Source organism: Balearica regulorum, chromosome 4 (genome assembly GCF_011004875.1).
Source record: "Balearica regulorum gibbericeps isolate bBalReg1 chromosome 4, bBalReg1.pri, whole genome shotgun sequence".
Lineage (NCBI taxonomy): Eukaryota > Metazoa > Chordata > Aves > Gruiformes > Gruidae > Balearica > Balearica regulorum.
The window spans coordinates 53,403,537-53,425,952 of NC_046187.1; the positions used below are offsets into that span (position 1 = coordinate 53,403,537).

The 22,416-nt window shown below is 36.3% G+C and overlaps 1 protein-coding gene across 10 annotated transcripts in view; it reads left to right on the forward strand.

The window, feature by feature from the left end:
* FRYL (FRY like transcription coactivator) overlaps positions 1–22,416 on the forward strand; it is a 173,987-nt gene that overhangs the window by 139,392 nt on the left and 12,179 nt on the right. For all 10 annotated transcript variants that reach the window (XM_075752198.1, XM_075752199.1, XM_075752193.1 and 7 more), the window contains 10 exons: positions 1,484–1,681; positions 2,896–3,057; positions 3,350–3,424; positions 4,918–5,094; positions 7,758–7,961; positions 8,852–9,022; positions 13,262–13,515; positions 15,635–15,842; positions 17,808–17,957; positions 21,356–21,454. In XM_075752198.1, the coding sequence (XP_075608313.1) occupies positions 1,484–1,681; positions 2,896–3,057; positions 3,350–3,424; positions 4,918–5,094; positions 7,758–7,961; positions 8,852–9,022; positions 13,262–13,515; positions 15,635–15,842; positions 17,808–17,957; positions 21,356–21,454 (1,698 nt within the window). The remainder of the gene's footprint in view (positions 1–1,483; positions 1,682–2,895; positions 3,058–3,349; positions 3,425–4,917; positions 5,095–7,757; positions 7,962–8,851; positions 9,023–13,261; positions 13,516–15,634; positions 15,843–17,807; positions 17,958–21,355; positions 21,455–22,416) is intronic.

Here is a 22,416-nt window from a genome sequence, read left to right on the forward strand (position 1 = left end):
CCCCTCCCCTTTCTTTTTTCCTGAATTCCATTATTGCCAAATGTATTTCAGTCAAATGGTTTAATCATAATTAACGAGGAAAAGTAGTGGTCCCTGGATGCTTTGTTATTGATGGATATGTACTTTAGATATTGTGCTCCTGTCAGAGTGCATTAAGCAAAATGGAATGATTAGCATAACTATAGTTTTCATGGCCTGACGGCTGCTTGCGTTTCCTCTAACCCTTCTCTGAGCTTTATATGCAAGCCCACACTACCATGGAATGCAATCTTAATTAGAAGATGTTAGCTATCAAAATAAAGGTACTAGCAAAAAAATGTTCCAGAGTAGCCTATGTATTTTTGATACGATAAAAATTGTTACTCTAAATAACAAAAGAAAAGATCATAAATTAACGTCTTGTTTAAATGGGGTGCTACTAAGCTGATTTTTTTTTTTTTAGTCCTCTGCAATCACAATGCATCCTAATAAATTTAAGTTGCTACACGATGATTCAAGTTTGAGACTACTTTTTGTATGTTTACTATGCACAGAAATTCAGGAGATTGTTGAAGACTCTCATTACCTACAAAGAGGCATATACTCCTTTAGAACCTTGAAAGTGGTGTTTATTTTTTTAATGCAATAAAAAAATTTTCACAAACATGGCATCCTAATTAAAAAAAAAATAAAAGCAGACATCCTGCTGATTTCAGAAACTGGAAGATTTAAGTCTCAGGTAGAATTCTAACACTTTCAGAAGTGTAAGTCTTAACCCTCCCAAAGTGCTGTTTTTGGTGTCTTTTCTGTGATTCACTCCACAATCTCTGTAGTTGAAACTACTGAATTATTTATATAACATAAATCGTCTTTTTAAGGAGAGTGCACTTAACTCGGGCTCTGCCTCTTACCTTCTCATACTTTTGCCCTGGCTTTTTTAAGTACTCCATTGGTTTGATACTATATAAAAACCTGGTGAATGTTTTTGCCTTTTTTTTTTTTTTTAAGATCTTCAAAGTGCATGAGGAAACATAAAGTACAAAATATTTTTGTCTGTTTCAAATTTGGTTTACTCTATCCATAAGTGTAAAATAATTAAAGGTGCCAGGAGGCGGAAGTTGTTTTGCATTTAAATGTCATCAATTTTTATCTTCTGGGGCATGCAGATACTTCAGAGAATGGTAAAGCCCATAGTGTAAATACAGGGAGCAAGGGACATGGAACAGGGTCTGGTGCAGTTGGCACTGTGACCTGGAGCTAGTGAACCTGCCTGGCTGGACCTGACCATGCACTGTGGGATGACCTGATACCTTGCCGCTGCCTTCCCGGCACTTCAGGGTCCTCAGCTGTCCACCTGTGCTAGCCCCTTGCAGCCACGTGTAGAAGATTAGAGCTTTTGCGTTTGTGAATCTCACAATGAATTGACACAAAAATCCTACTGTACATTAACAATGGCTGTCTTGTTTGAAATGATTTTTTTGTGGTTTGTGTATGTTCTCTTTAGAGCCCATATTGGAAGGAAGCCCTTAATATTTTGAAACTGGTGGTGTCTCGTTCAGCAAGCCTTGTTGTACCTAATGATATTCCAAAGTCTTATGGAGGTGACATAGGTTCTCCTGAAATCTCTTTCACGAAAATTTTTAATAATGTCTCCAAGGAGCTACCTGGGAAGACCTTAGATTTTCATTTTGATATATCAGAGGTAATTTTTATATTTAAATTATAATGCAATAATGACTTTCTGTTCCAAACAGATTTGTTTTCTGTTAGCCTTCTACCTTTGTTTATTTTAAAATAAGTATCATTTTCAAGAATGGCAGATGTTGAAGTTTTACATATATGTAATTAGAGTCCTACTGAAAGATAAATGCTGAATTCTTTTATGCTGTGTTTTTGCCTTTTTCCCCCTTTGAATGTCTGGAGAATTAATTACTAGACGTCAATAGGACTATTCTCAAGGGTATTTCAGCTGTGTCAGAGAGCAGGCTAATGCACCCGGCTGCTGCTTGCAGCTGAACATTCCAGGCTTTCTTCAAATGAAGGGTTGTGCATTCAAGGGCTGAGAGGATTAAAACCCTGTATCTGGAAAGGGGAGAAAATTTAGAGGAGTAGGATACAGAATATAGGAACATCAGTGTGAGATGGACGCAACTGGAGAAAAACCTCCTGCAGTTAAAAGCAACACTTCTGCTCCCCATTTAAGGTTCATTAGGACTGAAAATGATATATTAATATATCTGATACTCATTCTATGTCTGAAAAGGAGAGCATAACCAAATGACTACAGTGTTATATAGGGATGTGAAAATTGTAGAAACTTTAGAAGTAATCAAAAGTAAGGGCTCCTAGTTGAAGCTGACCCTAGATAATGATTTGAGATATGGGTATCTTGGGAACATTATTTAAATTGGTAAGTTAATTCCTTACTGAAAGTTTCAGTGCATGCAGGTAATTGAGAGACAAGATGAATTCCCACAGAGTTCACTGGAGCAGCATTTACTGTCAAAGGGCTGAATTTGATCTTTGGTTTTCAGAAGTGTGTGTGCATTAGTGCAGTTGCTGGTCTGTGAAAACAATTTGTTCTTGTCTGTGAATGATTCTGTAGAGAAGCTTTGCACCTTTTAAACTTAGAACACAGCTGTTTTTAAAGTGTATTTAAAAAATATAACTTGATTTTCAGCATAATTAAAAACACCACAGAATGGCAGCCTGCTGCATAGGGTAGAAGTATTCAGCTTTGTATTTGCCAGTGTACCGATGCTCAGTGGATTAGACATGGGCTTCTTAGAATGCTTAGAAACAATCAAACAGACAAAACCCACCTACATTTTATGTAATACTAAATTCTGAAATCAAATGTGTAGTCTTTACTAATATGGATTTGAATTTTAAGAAAGTATTTGTTGTCTTTGATAGACACCAATTATTGGGAATAAGTACAGTGATCAACACAGCGCAGCTGGTAGAAATGGGAAGCCAAAAGTCATTGCTGTCACCCGGAGCACTTCTTCAACTTCATCAGGCTCCAATTCAAATGCATTAGTTCCTGTCAGCTGGAAGAGACCACAGCTATCTCAGGTACATTGTGTGTCAAACACATTATACAAATATTATAGGCAGTGTTTATGAACGTATATAAAAAAAATTTGTTGAAGTATAATTTGAAGTCTGTATTGTGTCTTAGCAAAACAGTAAATTAATGTAGTATAAATTAAAAGCTAATACTGGTGAAAAGAAAAAGTGGTAAGGTTCTTTTTAGATGATGTCAGTATGCGAGATGACTAGTTAAAAATGCAGATGTTTTACATTTTTACCTGGACCTCCAGCAGATACATTGCTATATGATTATTTTTTTTGGTATATTTTTCAGAGAAGAACTAGGGAGAAGCTAATGAACGTACTTTCTCTGTGTGGTCCAGAATCTGGTCTTCCCAAGAATCCTTCTGTAAGTGGTGATGGTGGTTTGTTTTGTTTTTTTTTTAAATTCCAGCAGAGAGAATGCTATTGCATTTTCAGGTATTGGTGAAGTTGTAACAAGCGGATTGTGACAAACTGGTTTTGGTTCAACAATTCACAATCCAGTTGAAGAATTAAAAAGAGATGGAATCATAAGTAATGAGTTACTATTATTCCTCAGGAAGTCCAGTGGGCACTGTTCTTTACTAGACAGGTTTCAAACCAGTCTTTAAATTCAGCCAAAACTAATGTTGCCATCTCAAGTGAATTTTGGTCAGTCTTATAGGGGGAGGTCGATATGTTTTAAAGTAAAGATAAATTACTAGGCTTAATTCTTAATTTTTGTCCTATGTGGTTATCAAAACAAGTTTTTTTTAAAAAAAAATCTTTGGACTGGAACTCAAATCTTTCCAAATTAAATTAGTTGACTACTAAGGAGCTCCATTGATCAGATTAATCCTTAATACTTTTTCTCAATATTTTTGCATTCTTCATGGAAAAGCAGTACACAGCTGTGTCCAGAATAGTGTGTTGTATGTTTGAGGCTGCATGTATGAATTTTAATTGTCTTGGCTAGAAGAGGGTCTCCCCTTTTTCTGAGTAAATCTCTAGTCTGTTATAAATAAGATGCACTGTAGACAGTAGGGGCAGCAGTGGCTGAGGACTGCAAGGATGCTGATGCTGTATTGAAAATACCATTGAATCCCTTGAAAATTAGCAGTGAATCATATGCCTGCAAACTACCATGGATATCAGTAGGAACAATAGTCTTAACTATTGAGTAGAAATAGACAATGTTATTTCTGTGTACAGCATAGAAAAGACCTCCATTGGCATACAAAGCTTAATGGTGGTGATGACATTAAGAGCTTTTAAAATAGAGTAGCCTACCTTGGTTATCATCTAGAACATTGTTTTTTATTGTGACATTGAAGTTCTTAACTGGGGAAAAATACTGATGGGAGGTGGATCTTTAATCTAGTGGAGGAGGCTAAAGTAAAATTAGATGTCTGAAAGCTGAAACTGAAGAGATTTTTAAAAAATCAAATGGAAATAAACAACAAATTGTAATTTGTGAAGATTATGATCACTGGAAGCCAGCATGGGATGCCTTTTTAAAGGTATACAGTCCTACAGAAATTGGTAGGTGAAAATGATGTGGCCTGTGTTATGTGGATGATGGTTATGATGGATTTTTTTGTTCTGGAGTTTGACTAATATTGTGGTTATGAAAATGAAGGTTCATGGATATATTTTTCTCTTTATTTGTACCTTTGCAACTCTCAGCTGACATTAAGGAGCCAATGATGTCATTACTTTAAAATCCAACTCGTCTTGAAAGAAATTGCAATCTGCACTTGCCCTAGAATTACCAATATAGAGCTACACTAACTGCCACTAAATGGCAGGAAGTAGGATAATTGACTTCTGGAATTACAGAAGTTGGAAGTTTTTATTTCTGTTTTTTACCCATATCTGCAGGTTGTATTTTCTTCTAATGAAGACTTGGAAGTTGGAGACCAACAAACTAGTCTTATTTCAACAACAGAAGAAGTGATTCAGGAGGAGGAAGTGGCTGTAGAAGACAATACCAGTGAACAACAATTTGGAGTTTTTAAAGACTTTGACTTTTTAGATGTTGAATTGGAAGATGCAGAGGTGAGACCTTGGGATTTCTTCTGTGTATTTCCATTTGAGAACGTTTTAAAAATTAGGTTCTGTTGGTGCAATTCTAAGAAATTGGCAGCTCTTCTAACTAATCCAATTGGGAAGAATTTATGACAGGATTGAACTTAACTTGCACGATAAAGAAACCTGTGTCACAAACTTTGCAGTGTTAAGTTGTTGCAGATTGTTGGGTGTTTTTTGGGGGGAGAGTTGGGATTTTTTATGGGGGAGGCTAAATGACTTAACCTGAAAGTGAAGTGATATGACAGTATAAGCCAATGACAGGATGAACACCTGGGTATCATGCAGTAGAAAACTTAATTATGGAACAATATGTTAAGAAAATAGCATAATTTTTGTTCCTGATATGTTTTGGCATTTTGAAAATGTGAAGAATAGCTTTCAAAGTTACAAACTGTATGATATACTATCTCATTATATATGATTGACTTGGTCACCGTAATTCCTTGCATTGACTTTTACATTATATCTGGTTTGTTGCAGTTCTTACATTTCCTCCACTTCTCCTCCTGTCAAAAGAGAGAGAGGGGAGGTAAAACAAAATTAAATATCGAGAAATAATAAAGATTCTGTTAACAATTTCTGAAGCTTAAAAGTACAACTGTAAAAGGACTGGGGAGAAGAAATCAAATGCTTTGTAGTTTCTTTCAGTGCTTTTGTTACAGTCTATACAAAATATTGAATTAATACTGGAGACCCTTGCAGGTCATGAGTCAACAAGCTACTAAGAAGAATATCTGGCTATCGAAACACTAAGATTGTTCTTCTCCTGATATAATTTAGCCCTTTTTACAAAATCTTGCTTTTTCTTCCCAATACTTTAGTTTTATCTCACTCTCTTCATGCTTCCTGTGTATTGCTTCACTTCAGCCAATCTTCGCATCTTCTAGGAAAAGTACAGGCTCATTATGGTCTATTGAGTATATGTGACCACATACTATACAGATACAATTTTCTGTATTGAACGCAAGTAGTCAAACAGTTCAGAATCAGTGCTTAGTAGTAGTAAGACATTATTTTAACACCAGATGGGGCTTTGCAGGTAGGATGCCAAAAGTTGAAAACTTTGCCAAACCAAGTTAAAGATTAACTTCATTTTCTGTATTATTTTAATAGCAGATCATAATGAAGAAAAGATAGTTTCTTTCTCATTACTTGCCTGTATGCAACATGTAGTGCTATACTTGCAAAAAAAAAAAAAAAGGCACAAATTGTACAAATGTAGGATACTACATATAAATTGTAGCACTTGATATAAGAGCTGTCTGGTTTTGCACCAAAAATATAGAACGTTCTTTGTTGCTAATAATTAAATGTCAACACTATGAACTGGGGCTTCTACATTAAAATCTGAGTAATACTCAGATTAAACTGAAGTGCTTCAGCCCACAGTAGTAGTACTTCGTTGTAATTGGGATTTTTTTGCTTTGCCATAACTTTTCACCTTTTTTGGAGCAAAACAAATCACTAAGAGAGCAAGAGACTACAAAATGTTTAGTTTGCTTTGCATATTTAATGCGTCATGATGATCTTGGAAGTCACCACAAGAGATAGTCACTCTAAGAGCAGTTTTGGAAGCCGTACTTGCACGTTTGGGGCTAGGTGTGATATTTTAGTAACTCTGCAGACTGGCGAAGTGAACTGATCAGGTTTTCCATCTTAGATGAATTGTTGAAGGTTGACAAAGTGCTTGAGAAAAATCAAAGATCATTATTGTACTTGTGAGTTAAACCAATAATGTTTTTAAGATGCGTATTTCGCTTAGTATGTTGGATGTTTGAAACCCAAGTATGCTAGCTTTAAAATGTGCAAACAGAAGGGATCCAGCTATTGGTGGTTAGGGTGCATTTCATAACTGACACAAAGTAGCTGGTAAAAGAGTTAATGAAGACATCAGTTTTCCTACAACCTGTATATAATGTTGATGATGCTTTGTCAGTTGGATGTGGTCGGTTTAGATTCATGTGTGTTAGTTAAAAACTTCCATCTAATGTATGTTGAAACAGTTGCTTTACATGTTATGCTAGAGAAAATGTATCATAAGCATGCTGGTTTTAGTGTTTTGTCATCAGTTTGTTTATTTTTTAATCAGTCTCCCATTAGAAAGAGAAATTATTTTGAATACTAGCTTTTTGACTAAAACTTTTTTTCAGAGCTTGAATCAGTCTTTTACTGTTGGCAAATCTTATGTAATAAAACATTTTTCCCTGGTTCTAGAGTATCTTTAAGTGTTTGTCCTCGTTCTTTCTAATTATATGTGTTTTCCTTTTTGCTAACCAGGAGCTGCAGGTAAGTTGCAGCCTGGTGCCCTGGCTTGTTCATCTGTTGTTGTCTGTGATGTGTTTGTACTTTCTAGTCAGATATATAAAATTGATAGTGATATAGTTTTAGATTATATATTGAGTTACTTTCCAAGAAGATATTCAAAAGATTTCTACTTCATTTGCCATATATTTTAATTTATCTACAAACATCATTTAACAAGGTATTTAAAATTTTAATGAATTTAAAGGGCTGATTGAAACTCTGTTCATAATACATTTGTACTTGTGTTTTCTGTGTTGCATTTATGTATTAATTTTCTCATGTTGAGATTCGTACATACATATATGCGCAAACTTTTTTTATTACAGGGTGAAAGCATGGACAACTTCAACTGGGGCGTTCGTAGGCGCTCTCTTGACAGTATTGACAAAGGAGACACGCCGTCTCTTCAAGAATGTCAGTACTCTGGTAGCACACCCAGCTTGAACTTGACCAACCAGGAAGATACTGATGAGTCTTCAGAAGAAGAAGCGGCCCTGACTGCAAGTCAGATACTGTCTCGTTCACAGATGGTAAGTTATTTTTCTGTGAAAGGAATCTGAGAACTTAAGCTTTCACTTGCACTTTTAATGGATAAGTAAGGCTCACACTTTCAGCCTAAGTGAACTAAAGGGGAACTAAATTAATGTGAGTAAGCTTCTTTTTCATAACAACATCAGTGAAGGGAAAGAGTTACTGTACCTAGTGGTGGTACATAACAGATTTATAATTGTACTACAACATTTTTTTTTTTAGTGTGATTGTACTTAATATATTTCGTTTCAATACAAGCGCAAAATTACATGTATATAAAGTGTGTGTCCTTGTGGATTCCTAGCTTAAAAAAAACCTCAAAATACTAAATAAGAACAAGAGCAGTAAGTGATCCAGTGGGACCCTCAGTTGTGTTTAGCCACTGAAATTGCTAGCTTAATTATGGATTTTGAAGCATGTGTACATGTAACTGAGGAAAATCAAGAATGCTGGCCACTCAGAAGTCTCTCTGCATTACATAAATGAAATTAGGAAAAAAATTGACTGAACAAGGAGCAGCAGGGATAGTATGCCACTTTTGAGACTTTAGGCAAAGTTTGTATTAATGTTGCCTATTACAAAGAGCTCTGCTCTTCAGTGTTTTTGGTCTAGCATTTCACCAGTGCCAAAGACCTTTAAGAACAAGAGAGGAAATAATGTTCTGGATCCCAAGGGTAATTTCAAACTTCTCTTCAAAGTTAAATGTTACAGAAATACATGTGATGCTTGTAATGGTTTTAGTTTAAAGCTGTTAAAAACATAATACATAAATAAATTCAAATAGCTACCTATACTGAAACAGCCTATTTCAAAATTAATGTGTTTTTCCCTGTAATTTATTGTTCGATATACTATGAAGAATTTCATGTTTGTTTCTTGTCCGTCTTAGTTAAACAGCGATTCTGCCATAGACGAAACTATATCAGATCATGCTGGTTTATCACTCCAGTCTCAAGATTCCACTAGCAGTGTGGGAACAGAAGAGGTGCTTCAAATCAGAACTGAGACCCCAAGTTTGGAGGCTTCTCCTCTAGATAACTCTAGCAACCAGCTGCCTGAGGTGGGGAGAAATGTGGGCTGGTGCATGGCTGATTTGGGCTCCTTCTAGTGTTTAGTGGCAACTTTGACTTTCTTTTCAACTGAATTTTCATCTGTTACAATGATTATTTGATTTGCTTTTAATATTTCTAACCTGTTGGAATGTTCTTACAAAATGTTCCCTCAGTATGAAGACTGCTTGGGATGGACTGAGGGAACTTACCACAGGTTAAAAATATTCTTGAAGGGCTGATAATGATCATTTCATGGTGCAGAATGAAAATAGGCTAATATTCATAATGCTTTTACTTGATATGGTTGAAATCTTTCTTGAGCAATTTTCTTTCAAATACTCTTCCCACACACACCCCTCTTTTTTTTTTTTCCCCCTGCTTTCTTTGGGTTAATGTGATTGGTGCTATATGGGAATAAAACCTCAGGCCAGCTGTGTTAGCAGTTGGTTCCGTTAAATAATCCTTTAAAAAGGACCACAGATGCTAGTGGTGTACTTTTTTGGAAAGGCCTATGTGGACTGAGACAGATTTCAAGCTAATGGCCGCCTGCAAATCTGTGAGTACTTCAGTTTCTTGGTTTTTACAATCTTTTGAATAATTTAAAATTTAAAAAAACCTCATTTAAAATAAAATTCTCATCTGCTGCAATTCCTACAATATTTAGCAGTGGTAGCTAAAACCTCAATGTGTTTGCTTTTTTTCTTGAAGCGACTTGGTTTAGGTGGACTTTTTATCTCTTCAGTTAAAATTATTGATGCTATTGGCAATCTTATTTTTATTTGAATAAGCATTGCTAATCCCATCTTCAACCATAGATACACTTTTATTGAGTTTTCCAGGGAATTAAGCTATTCCAATGTGTATTTGAATAACCAATGCATGGTTTATACTTAAGAATGAATCTTCAGCCAACTTGGTTTAAACAGTCAGCTGTGACTGGTCAAGTGACTGGTTTTTCTGAACAAAGGCTCTAGTCTGCCTGTTTGCTACCTAGAAAATCACTCTTACTAACAGGTAAACCACCCACCTAGCTAGCATTTAATGAAGATAACTGTAAGAACAAAAGACATACTTAAATTACAACACAGGCAAAGTGTGGGTGACTGGTTTCCTGTGATAAAACCCTCACCTTCTAGAAGTGTAATTTTGTGACTTTTATAAAGCAGTTTTTTCCCCACATTTTTCGTATTTTTCCATTACAATTATCTATATGATTTTTTTAAAGTGTTTGGTTACATTGCAGTTAATAAATTGTCTCAACTTTTGTAGAGCACCTGTGCTTAGATTGTCACATTGTTCTGTTAACGCTTCATCTGCTTGTCTATGACATACATTTTTGTTCCAATAGAATATTGAGTGAGGAAGGAACTCTTAATCTGGATGATTTTTTTCCACATAGGATAGATGTTTTATGTTAAGATTTCAAAAGGGAGAAGCTGTATATAAGCTGGGATGTTACAGAATGAAATTCACCACAATAGAACTTTGTCTTCTCCATTGTTAGCTTGGGGTACATTCTCAGCTATAACTCTCTTACGTTTTTGTAGTTCTTTCCGAGACTGCCTTTGTACTTGGATTCATTGTTCTTCTGCAGCTCTCATTTGTAAAATCACTATACTTCTGATAAACCAGGTGAAAACATTTACACAAAAAAAGCACCAATGTCATTAAAAATATTGAAAACATTTAAACTGGGCTGTAAAATAATTTCATTAATTTCATCCAGAAAAAAATTGCTATATCAAAAAAAATAAAATTGCATATAAATGCAATCACTAGAGGTGATGACATGTTCCAGGTTTACTTTGTGCTTGTTAGAATATGAGATTCAGTTAAATACATACGTTGTCTTCAAGCACAGTCCAAACACTCGATTACCTTTTTACAGGAGTTAGCTATCTAGTTGGATTTGGTTGCTAAAAGGGAGAGCTGGCTTTATGCTTCTTAACAGAATGAGCTTGAAAATATGCACACTATCAACTCATTTTGAAAAATTTGTAAAGCCCAGTAAAACTAATTTTGTTCCAAATTCTTATGCACAACTCGCAGCATAGTGCAGTTGTTTTTTCCTGTGCTTATAACTCTTTCAACACAGGCATTTCATTGCATGACAAGTGTTCAGTTATCAAAATGTTTTGATAACTGAATGTTTTGATGTTTTTAAATTTTGATACATATTTATATTTATCTAAGGTAAAATTTAAAAAAATCAAGCTATTATTTAAAAACAAGTGTGTGTGCTTGTTGGATGCAGTTGAGTTCCTTGTTTCTCTTGTAGGGATGCTGGAGAATTAAGTAAATACCATACTGAAATATATTTGGCTAATTTCCAATAATAGCATGTATCTTTGCAAAAAGGACCTTCCACATTCCAGTTGGAATTTACAGTCTAGCTTACAAGAATATTTTCAGTTTACAAGCTTAAATATATGAAAGTTCCTGACTAAAATGATTCTCTATTTTACTCACTTTCACTGTGGACTTATGAGGGAATGGTTTACTAGAAGTAATTTTCTTTAGGTTCCGTGGAGTTGTCAATTACATAAATCATATTTTTAAGATACTTAAAGAACATTCATGTTGGTAGGAAAGACGTGTCCAATGTTACACAGAAAACTTCAGAAATCAGGAGTCATGGCACTATTAAGACCAACTTAGCTGTAAATTTATTAACTAACAATTAGCACTTACATATTTTCTAAAAGTGTATCCTTCATGTGTACCAGACATTATCAGTGCAGCTCTGTATCATACATTAACATTTATCACTGCTTCAATCCAAATTATTTTGCCCTGGTTTTGTAAAAGTGTCTTGCATTCCCCTGTGCCTTAGCTGCTCAGTGTGACAGAATGGACATTCTGTGCAATAAAAGTCCAGATTTAACTTTTGTAAAAGAGGCATAAAAAGTGAGGTCACTAGCTGTGTCAAATGACAGCAGTGTCACATTGAGGAGTACCATAGTCAAAGTGAGATAAGGTTTGGATCACTGTGAAAGAAAATGGTAGGAGTTGTGTTTAAAGCTGAATTGTCTTTTCTAATATGTGTACAGTTACTTATCTGTCAGAGGATCTGTTTAGACTGATGGAAGTCATATTAGGAAGAAATTCTTTACTGTGAAGGTAGTGAGGCACTGGAACAGGTTGCCCAGAGAAGCTGTGGATGCCCCCTCCCTGGAAGTGTTCAAGGCCAGGTTGGATGGGGCTTTGGGCAACCTGGTCTAGTGGAGGGTGTCCCTGCCCGCAGCAGGGGGGTTGGAACTAGACGATCTTTGAGGTCCCTTCCAACACAAACCATTCTATGAGTGTATGATTCTAAGTGATGTGTATGCTTAGAGGCTGTCCCAAGGTTTGTTGACCAGTCTTGGATATGCCAGTAGAGGAAGACCATTACACTAAGAATGAAAACCTGTGATAATTTGTGCCTTTAGGAAATAGCAAGTACAAGAAAGTGTTATTTTTATTCTGCAGAAAAATCCGGTAAAAGGTTTCAAGTGGATTAGTCATAAATTAACTAAATCTGAATTTCTCTGTTCAATATAGCAGTGTTAATGAGTATAATAATGTTAATGGAGGAAGAAGGAAGGGAGAAGGGGTCATTCTAATATTACCTACCTGAGTTTTTAATCATTGTCTCCCTATAATTGCCAATGATTGAAAGCCCGTATTTAGAGATTGAGGGTAAAAACCTTGAAGCTCCCCATATGAACAGTAATGGCAAAATAATAAAAATAGCGAAATGTCTCTTTTCCATTGTTCATCTCTTACACTGTTGCTCAGTTAGGCTTTAGAAACTTGTTAAAATGGAGAGTGGAAAGGAGAAGAAATGTTCTGTACTAGTTCCAGACCCCATAGGCAAGCATGAGGCAGTCATTTTGGTCCTTACTTTAAAAAGTAATATGAAAGTCTTGATTGTGTTTGTTGTGATCTAAATATGTTTGAGGCTATTTGCAGATATTTTTCTGGGAGTGTTCTCTTAACAGATTTAATTGAGTGTATTTGAGAAATTGTATTTGTTATAAATAATAAGTCATGTTCTGGGATATTAATGTTAACCAGAAGTTATAAACATTACAAATAGACTGCCTGTCTTTGCTCAAGTAAAAATGTGTGAACAGTCCGAAGAGCTGAATGATTTAAGTATAAATGGATATTTGTAAACAATTTTTTCTGTTACTTTACCATAATAAAAGTGATAAGAATACATAAGCCCTGACAATAAAGGTAATAATAGTGTGTTTGATTCACAGGAAGGCAGTTCAGCAGTAAGGGATGAACAGGTTAGCACTGCTAGTGAAGATACTGGGTCATTTCTACTACAAGAACAACAAGACTGTCTGGTCTGTCATGAATCTCTTGAGTTGGAAGAGACCCCAGAACTGGCAGAGGCAGCAGCTCCCGAGAGCTATTGTGAATCTATCTGTGAAGAGGATGTCACTCTTGCTTTGAAAGAGCTAGATGAGAGATGTGAAGAAGAAGAAGCTGACTTCTCTGGTTTGTCTAGGTAAGATTAATATTGGTTCTAAGTGACAGGAATTACATGTTATCAGTGCGTGAATCAAAGAAAGTAGGCTTTCTTATGGTGTGGGGTTTTCCATGAATCCCATAGTACAAGTATCTAAAATGATGTTTTGCATATCTGGAATAATGGTTGATTGGTTTTGCCTGTTATAGCAAGTAAACTCAGTACTTTGCTTAGCAGTTGCTTCTGGTACAGGGAAAACAGCCGTGCAGGAAAAGATGATAATTCTTTAATCAAAGGAATCTAGCACAGTTCATCACCGTCAATAGGACAGAAATGTGAAAAGATGTCAGAGCGTGTTTAGGAGCGTTTTCTTGGCAGGCACCAGCTGCAAGCAGTATAACACGGAAAAGCCCTTGAACTGCTCTGAATTATGGCAGAACCTATTTTGGCACCCAAAGACAGGAAAAGACGGGGCAGGGGGGGAATGTTGTGGGTTTTTTAAAACTCAAAGCTCCTGTAGGAGTCAGGCCAGTTAGTCTTTGAACTTGCTCAAGGTTTATTTTCAGTGTTAAACAGTTTCTTGTATATTTCTAAGGCATTTTAAAGTACAATAATGTTTTTCCATTTTTTAATATGGAGAGCAAAAATAACTATTGAGAGGAAAAGTTAGAGTTAGTCCTAGCTGGTTGAGTCATATTTAAAGTGAAACCCAAAGCCTCTTGAAGGTAACAGTCTCAGAAGGAGGGAAAACAAACAAATAAAACCACAAACAACACACCCAAACCAAACAAAAAAAATCCAAATTGTTCATAGACTTGTTCATACTTAAAATTTGTTCAGAAGTTTACATTGAATAATACATAGGCTTAGTGTATATAGGAACGTAGACTTTGCATGTATGCTGTCAGAGCGATCGTTTAAGGAGCCTTTTACAGAAAAGGACACAACAGGCGCTGTAAAAGACCAAGTCATTTGAGAAGGCAAACAGACACAGAGAAATTGCATCTTGTAATCCCATATGCAACCTACAGCAATATGCCTTGCAAGAAGGCTGGTACCAGTTAATAGCAGTTTATTTCCTAACATGCAACTGAAAAAATCTCTTAAGGTTTTAGTTTATTTACATTAAGCAAACAAACAAACCCCTTCATAGCTCTAGTTTGAAGAGCAACAGGGGTGATTATAGGGTTGATACGCTAGTTAGAAAATAACTGAAAATCTTTTTGAAGCTTTGCTTACAGATATTATTCCAAAGGATTGCATCTTAGCTTTTGAGCTTTGTGCTACTGAAATGAATGTACCTAAAAACAGCACCCCCACTTCTGGTTTAAGACACATTTAAGTCTTCTTTAAGACATACTTGGTGCTGCTGTGAATGAGGTGGTGGTTATAGAGAAAAACAGCATGTGTTTTAAAAAATTATTTTAATAAGCTATCTGTACTTGGAATCCTCCCTCATCTATTTTTGCTGCGTAAGTACAATTATACAAGGAGAACTGTCAAAATGTGTAACTCCTTGTAATACAAAAAATTTTAACAATTAAGTTAATGATTGTAAGTAGTAGCATTGATTAATTTATAGTTTGGTATTTTTATTGGCTGTTTGGTGCCTAATGGAAAGTATGACTGCAGAATGCTCTTTGAACAAAGGCCCGTTAAATTGATTGCCCATAAAAATGAAAGTGTTCCAATCTATCTCTATTCACTTATGATGTTACTTAAGACAGTTATAAAATAGTATTACACTGCTAAATTATCTCTTGTGTTTCTCTTCAGGGAAGCTAAAATTTGTTAGAGATATTGGTGGACCATATGTTTAGATTAATAAAAATTTGAAGAATTGAAAGTTAATTCAGTGGTGTATAGTGCTATATATAACCTACAGATAGCCCTTTTCCTGTAGATATGCATAGAAATAACATGTTTAAATAAACTTTGGGGGTATTTGAGAGAATAAGCAATTTTTTATATTGCAGAAGCAAAAGTTTTTGATTTCTTACTCTTTTCTTGGTTCATAGTCACCTTAGTTGATTGATTATTTTACAAAGCACTATTCTGAATTCCAAATTCTTATTTTTTTTCTTCTTACCAAAATGAATTATTTTTTTCCCTGAAAAACTTACTGAGGAATTAATTTCTGTTGTTTTGTTACTCGTAGTCAAGATGAAGAAGAACAAGATGGATTCCCAGAAGTACAAACTTCCCCACCTCCTTCACCGTTTCTTTCTGCCATATTGGCAGCTTTCCAACCAGTGGCATACGATGATGAGGAGCAAGCCTGGCGCTGCCACGTCAATCAAATGCTGTCAGATACAGATGGATCTTGTGCTGTCTATACGTTTCACGTCTTCTCGAGATTGTTTCAGGTCAGTGAATTGTCAATGTGTGGTTGTTTGTCTGAAAGCCTTTCCTCCTGCTTTCAAAACTTCTTCCCCTCTGTAACTGCAAAAGCTGCAAGATTATGGCAGCAAGAAGCCTTAGAAAGCAGATCAAAAGCAGACAGAAAACCCACCACGTTGCTAAAAGAATGTTATATGGTCATACACTGTTTTTCTGTGGGATATCTACTCAGGGAGGAGGGGTGGAAAAAAAAAACCCAGCTAAAAAAAAAACCTGGTTCGGTGTTTCTTGTAAGCTCTTAGTTCAGGTTGTGCCCCTTCTTTAATTTTCTGAACTTCACCCAGGTCCTGTGCTGATTACAGAATTAATGTCTTCCTCCTGGGTTTTCTGTGGGATTCATTATTAAGGGATTGCAGCTTGACAAACATTAATGAATTTATCTTGCATCTGTCTTGTGAGAAAAGTTTGGGTTTTTTTTCTGCAGAGAAGTAATTGAAACACCAGGAGATCCACTAAAGCTGGAAGTTTCAAATGCTTCTCTCTAATTATATTTACTTCACAGATCTGGTATACAACACAACATGCCTATGGCTTAATTTTTCTGGCTCCCTCCTCCCTGTATGTAGGGGGTCGGTTTTTTACATTTTCAAGGTGGTACCACTTGGACGTACATTATTCTTTCCAACTTCTTATGGGATAGGAGAATCACAATTAATCCATTTTACTTACAGGCAATGTGCCAAGTGAGCTAAGAGGAGATTCAGTACTACAAACCAAGACCTTATGACTCCAACCCTTTCTAATATCTCCAATATTAATTTTGCCTGCTGTTTCGTATATCATAATAAATTTCTCAGTGAGACCCTCATTTTGTTTTACCACACTAGCACACATTTTATCCCAGATATATGGGCAGGTTTAGGGTTAGTACTATGAAGTAACTTACCTGTGAAGAATTCTACCTTATCCATGGAATAAATTGTGCATGTATACCCATTTTCCATTTTTAGTTGAACTTTGCCACAGTGCTGTGAAATTCCTGTTACTTTAGATGTTTGTCTTTTTGCTTCATCTAGACATCAGGGGTTTAGTTTCTCTATTATACCAAAGCTTAGCTGCAGTTGCTTTTCAGATATTCATTCATTTCCTGAAAGTGCTAAAATGGGAGTTCATATTATCTTGTTTTCATGAAAGAGGGAGCTAGAAAGAAAGGTGAACTTTTCTGAGGCTTAACGGGATAGCCCTCAGTCCGCTGGGAAGATGGATACCCTGGGAAGAGGGGCAATAGCAATCCAGGGTTCAAGCCTGGGCAAAGAAGCGTTCCTGAGGAGTCATTACTGGGTGCAGAGGAGGGTTTAAATTGTTAAATGACACCCTGGAGGCCTTCTTTGACTGGACCTTTCCACTTTGTTTTCTGGCTCCTACACTGTGTTTAACTTTGCAGCTCTAAATATCATCTTTGTATAGTTTTGTTCTACATGTAATTTTCTGGGATTTATGAACTAATATATAGCAAAGCCACAGTGTTGTATTAGGCCAAGCCAACAGTCTATGTAATCGAACATGATAGACATAGGACTGATTTTTGAAGAAGGTAGAAACCCTGCAGGTGGCAGTTTTGGACACAGATAATGCCACGCAGGACTTGTAAAACTCTGTATATAATTTTCTGCCACACAAACACTTGAAAACAAATCGAACTGCTATCTATACTGCATAAAGACAAATAGTCATCCAGCTATACTGATGTTAAAGGCCTAGATGTGAAAGGAGTTATTGTCTTTGTAGATGCATGGTGGTTTTATTGATTGATTGCATTTTCTGGAGCTAGTTTTACATAAATATTCAGAGCAAATTATTAGTTTGTAATTTAATGACAAAAATATATGCTGTAATGATGGAAATTTGCCCTGAAATTCTTAATCTAGAAAGCCAGAGGAGGAGTAGTAAAATACAATGTAAAATAAATGTTTTTCTGATTTGATTTCTAGACCATTCAAAGAAAGTTTGTATCTATAACAAATGATTCAGTCAGCTTTCTTGGCGAAAGTCTACAGCGCATTGGAACAAAATTTAGAAGTTCTCTGGAAGTGATGATGCTATGTTCAGAATGTCCGACAGTCTTTGTGGATGCAGAAACGGTAAAAATCTCATAAACTTACATACTGAAATATCTGTCTGCTTAAACATTTTTATGTAACATACAAAATGATGTTTTAACATTTGGAAAATAGCAATGCTCAGGAGGATTTTCAGAGGTTTGAATAAAATGTGTTAATTATATTTTTGCCTTTTAAAAGGTTGCTCTCTAATGTTACTAATTGAAACATCTGAATAATTTCAGGATGTAAAAAAAAAAATAAATGTTTTTTATAATTGAAATCAGAAAGGAATTCAAATGTTAGGTGGCCACTATGTATCATAAACATTTGAAAACAAGAGTGAGAGGTGCGTTTTCTCTAAAAATAACCTCCAGCTGTAACAGTGAACAGTGAGGGAACTTACTGATACTAGATATCACTTAAATTCCTTTGTTATTCTTTAATTTCCATGCTTGTACGTATTTGTTCTATATTCTTGGAATAGAGAAGAAAAAGGAAGACTACTTATCTAGTAGCAACTTTGCCTTTTTAAATTGTGTTGTTTATGTATATATTCAATGATGCATGAGAAATAGCTACAAATATACCATGAAGGCTTTGAATTGTTTGTTGTTATGCAAATTGAAATCTTGAATTACAATAAATATTAATGTGAGAAGTCAGCTCAATGTTCAGCAGCAGTCAAAAAAAACTATGCTAGAATAAATGAGAGAGACAGAAAACATCACTGAGCTAATGTACATATCCCCAATATACCTACATCCTGAATTTTGGGGGCAGTTTTGCTCCTCTGCTCTGAGAGAAAATACAGTTGAACTGGAAAAGGTTCCAAGAAGGATCACAAGGATTATGAAATATATGGAATGGCTTCCATATGAGTATGTAAGGTAGGATTTTTCAGCCCTTTAGAAGAGGAATCTGTTCATAGATGTCTTGATTATCATGAAAATGATCAAAAGAAGTGTGACCACTAGGTCGAGGTAGGTGATTCTGCCCCTCTACTCCGCTCTTGTGAGACCCCACCTGGAGTACTGTGTCCAGCTCTGGGGGCCCCAGTACAGGAGAGACATGGAGCTGTTGGAGAAGAGTCCAGAGGAGGGTCACAAAGCTGATCAGAGGGCTGGAGCACCTCTCCTATGAGGACAGGCTGAGAGAGTTGGGATTGTTCAGCCTGGAGAAAAGAAGGCTCCAGGGAGATCTAATTGCGGCCTTCCAGTACCTGAAGGGGCCTACAGGAAAGGTGGTGAGGCACTGTTTATCAGGGACTGTAGTGACAGGACAAGGGGTAATGGGTTTAAGCTGAAGGAGGGTCAATTTAGATTAGATGTTAGAAATAAATTCTTTACTGTGAGAGTGGTGAGGCACTGGAACAGGTTGCCCAGAGAGGCTGTGGATGCCCCATCCCTGGAAGTGTTTCACGCCAGGTTGGATGAGGCTTTGGGCAAGGTGGTCTAGTGGAGGGTATGGAACTAGACGATCTTTAAGGTCCCTTCCAATGCAAACCATTCTATGATTCTATGAAAAATACTAGAAATTGTTGTATTGTTGTCTTATTTGATGTTAAGCGTGATCAAGTTAAGCTAGGTGATCATTCATGTGATACATAATCAAACTGTGAAACCCTGTTCTTTTTCACGGTGTCTGTTCATGTTCTCAAAAAGCAACTAAAGAGATTCATGAAAGAAATAGCCCTGGATAAATTTTTGAATATGCAAAACAACACATTGACAGAAGCTGAGAAAGCATTCTGGAGCAAGTGGATCACCACATGCTTGCCCCGTTTTGCCCTTCCTTAAGCAACTCCTATTAGACATTGTCAGATGGGGGGACTGAGATAGATGGATCTTTGGTCACTTCTCCTGACCTGTTGTTTTCCCTTGGTGCTAAGGGGCAGCTCTGCTCTTATGCTCTCACTTTAGAATATGGGGGCTAAAAAAGCATGGATAGTGCATTTCAGGGGAACTGGGTGTAATGTTTTTCGTTTGACTTTGCCACTTAAAAAGCAGTAGAAATTAGCCAAAAGAAGAAATTTGTTTGGGATGAGAAGCCACAAGAAGAATTACACTAGTGTCAAGCTAAAACACATATACAGGCTTGTGTGTATGCGTACATGCATATGTACGCACATCCACACATTAGTGTTGTTACACTGGCAAATACTGCGTAGATAAATCTTTCCTCTCCAAATTATTTAATTGAAGTGAGTCTACTTGTTTATCAGCTTGCTTCTCACTAAGAAAGAACAGCTAAACCAAAATGACGATCATGCACAAATCTTTGGGTTTCTGATGTCTACTGATGCGTACAAGATTGGCATTTGATTCAAATTTGGCCTTTGATTCACTCAGTAGTTTTCAGCAGAAAGATGCCCCCTTACATCAAAGCACAGGTTCACAAGCGATTTGGGAGTGGCTCATGGCCTACTGGTGATGCAAGATGCCCACTGACTTCTTTGCACTTTGATGTTATTGCACGTATTGAATGCAGAGTGACATTGTGCCATAGAGCCATAAATGCTTCTTGATTGATGTGGACATAGAGGTTGGGAGTAGCAGTGTCTTAATATGGTGGTAGAATAATATTCTTGATGCACTTGGAAAACATGTAAGCATCATTCCCACTCCTGCCTGAATAATATGGGATACTGCGACTCTCCGTGCCACAGTTTTGTAATCACAGTCTTGCGCTTGCACTCTCAAACTGACCAAGAGGTAACAGGGATTCGAGAAAACAACAGGCTCTTAATGTGTGCATGGGGTGACCAGTGTGAGGGAGGAAGCATCATGTTAGAGATGTGATTATTACAGGAACTGACAGGAGAAGGATTAGTAAGCAAAACCCAAGTGGAAATAAAACTACAGGGAGAAATGGTGTGGAGCAAAGCTGGGGTAGCAGCCCCTGAGGGAGAAAGAGATTTTGAAACTATGTTGAAAAAGGCAAAGTCATCAATGGTAGAAAGTTCTTCAAATATCCAACAGTTCCTGGTTCCTACAGACTGAAGCCTTTGCTGGTGGTATAGTTTGTGCATTGAGAAAGGCAAGTAACCCTCACTGGACACTGCTTAGGTTGCTACAGGAGCAATCCAGTGGTACCTTTTTTTCCTGCTGCAGGCTATTCTATTTACACTAGCTGTGTGTATATCAAATATTCTTCTTTTTGAAAGACCTAAAAATCCCTTTGAAATCTCTTTCAGATGTTAACTAGGTATGGCCTTTCTTAAATAAGAATCAAAACCGTTGTTCACTGATTTAACTCATACAGCTACATGTGTTTACTAACTCAAAGGTGTCATGAATGATGTGTACCCAACTAGTTCTAATTTGATTGTTTTTCCAAATGTGGACTTGGAATTTCATATTATATAATTTAGATATTAGAACATATGGATTATGGTCAGATGTTACATGACTACAGAGGTGATTGCTTTTATCTTCCAGCTAATGTCTTGTGGCCTGCTAGAAACATTGAAGTTCAGTGTTCTAGAGCTCCAAGAACACTTGGATACCTATAATGTCAAAAGAGAGGCAGCAGAACAGGTGAGTCTCTTGTATTTCAAAGCATAAAATATTAGAATCTGCTCATCAAGAAAATGTTACAGGTCTTTATCTCTCAATGCGGATATCTAAAAGTAAACTGTGGGGAAAAAATTCTGAAATAAAATCCTGTTCCTTTTCTTACTACTATTCTGAAAACCTGAGGATTTTCTTGCGTGTAATTCATGCTTGTTGCACATATTTCTGAAACTGACTTTGAATGTATAACATTGCACAAATGCACTAGCATTGGGGAAAAAAGTATTAGTAATTTAAAAATCCTCTTTTAAAAATACTCAGATATTTTTAACATGAATATCAATGGTAGGTTCTTTCTTTATGAACGTTCTGGCTTATTCTATTAGACTAGAAGGGTGGGATTCACCTCCAGATTAAGACATTTACAGATAACTATCTATATGTGAATTAAGTGCCTTAATACCCAGAGTATTCAAGGATCAAGTCAATGCAATTAAAAAAAAAAGTCAAGAAAGCAATGCATTTTATCCTACTATAGATACTGACTTGTTGCTCAGCTGAATAGGTCTTTAGACTTCTTATTGTTGACTGGATCTCTACTGACTGTAACGGGGGCTTAAACAGCTGTGTCATACCTAAGCACATAAACTTAGGTGTCTCATCCTTCAACGGGATCCCATTGAGCCTAATGCTTATGTCAGTTATTTAGAATAATACAGTTTAGTTTTCAAGGTATATGTTAGTGGTTATATCCTTTTTTGCAAAGAAGCACAAAGTTGAAAAGTTGAAGATTTCTGTAGCAAGGGTCTGTATATTTGGTTTTGTGAACCTTTTTGTGAAGTTCAAGAAGGAAGATCCTAACTTCAGAAAACCAAAACAGGTAAGATTTCTATTTCAAGAGCCAAAAGAAAACATGGATCAACAATTAGTTTTGCAGGCACAGGGAGAGAGAGAATGAAACAGAACCAGAATTCAAGCCGTGGCGT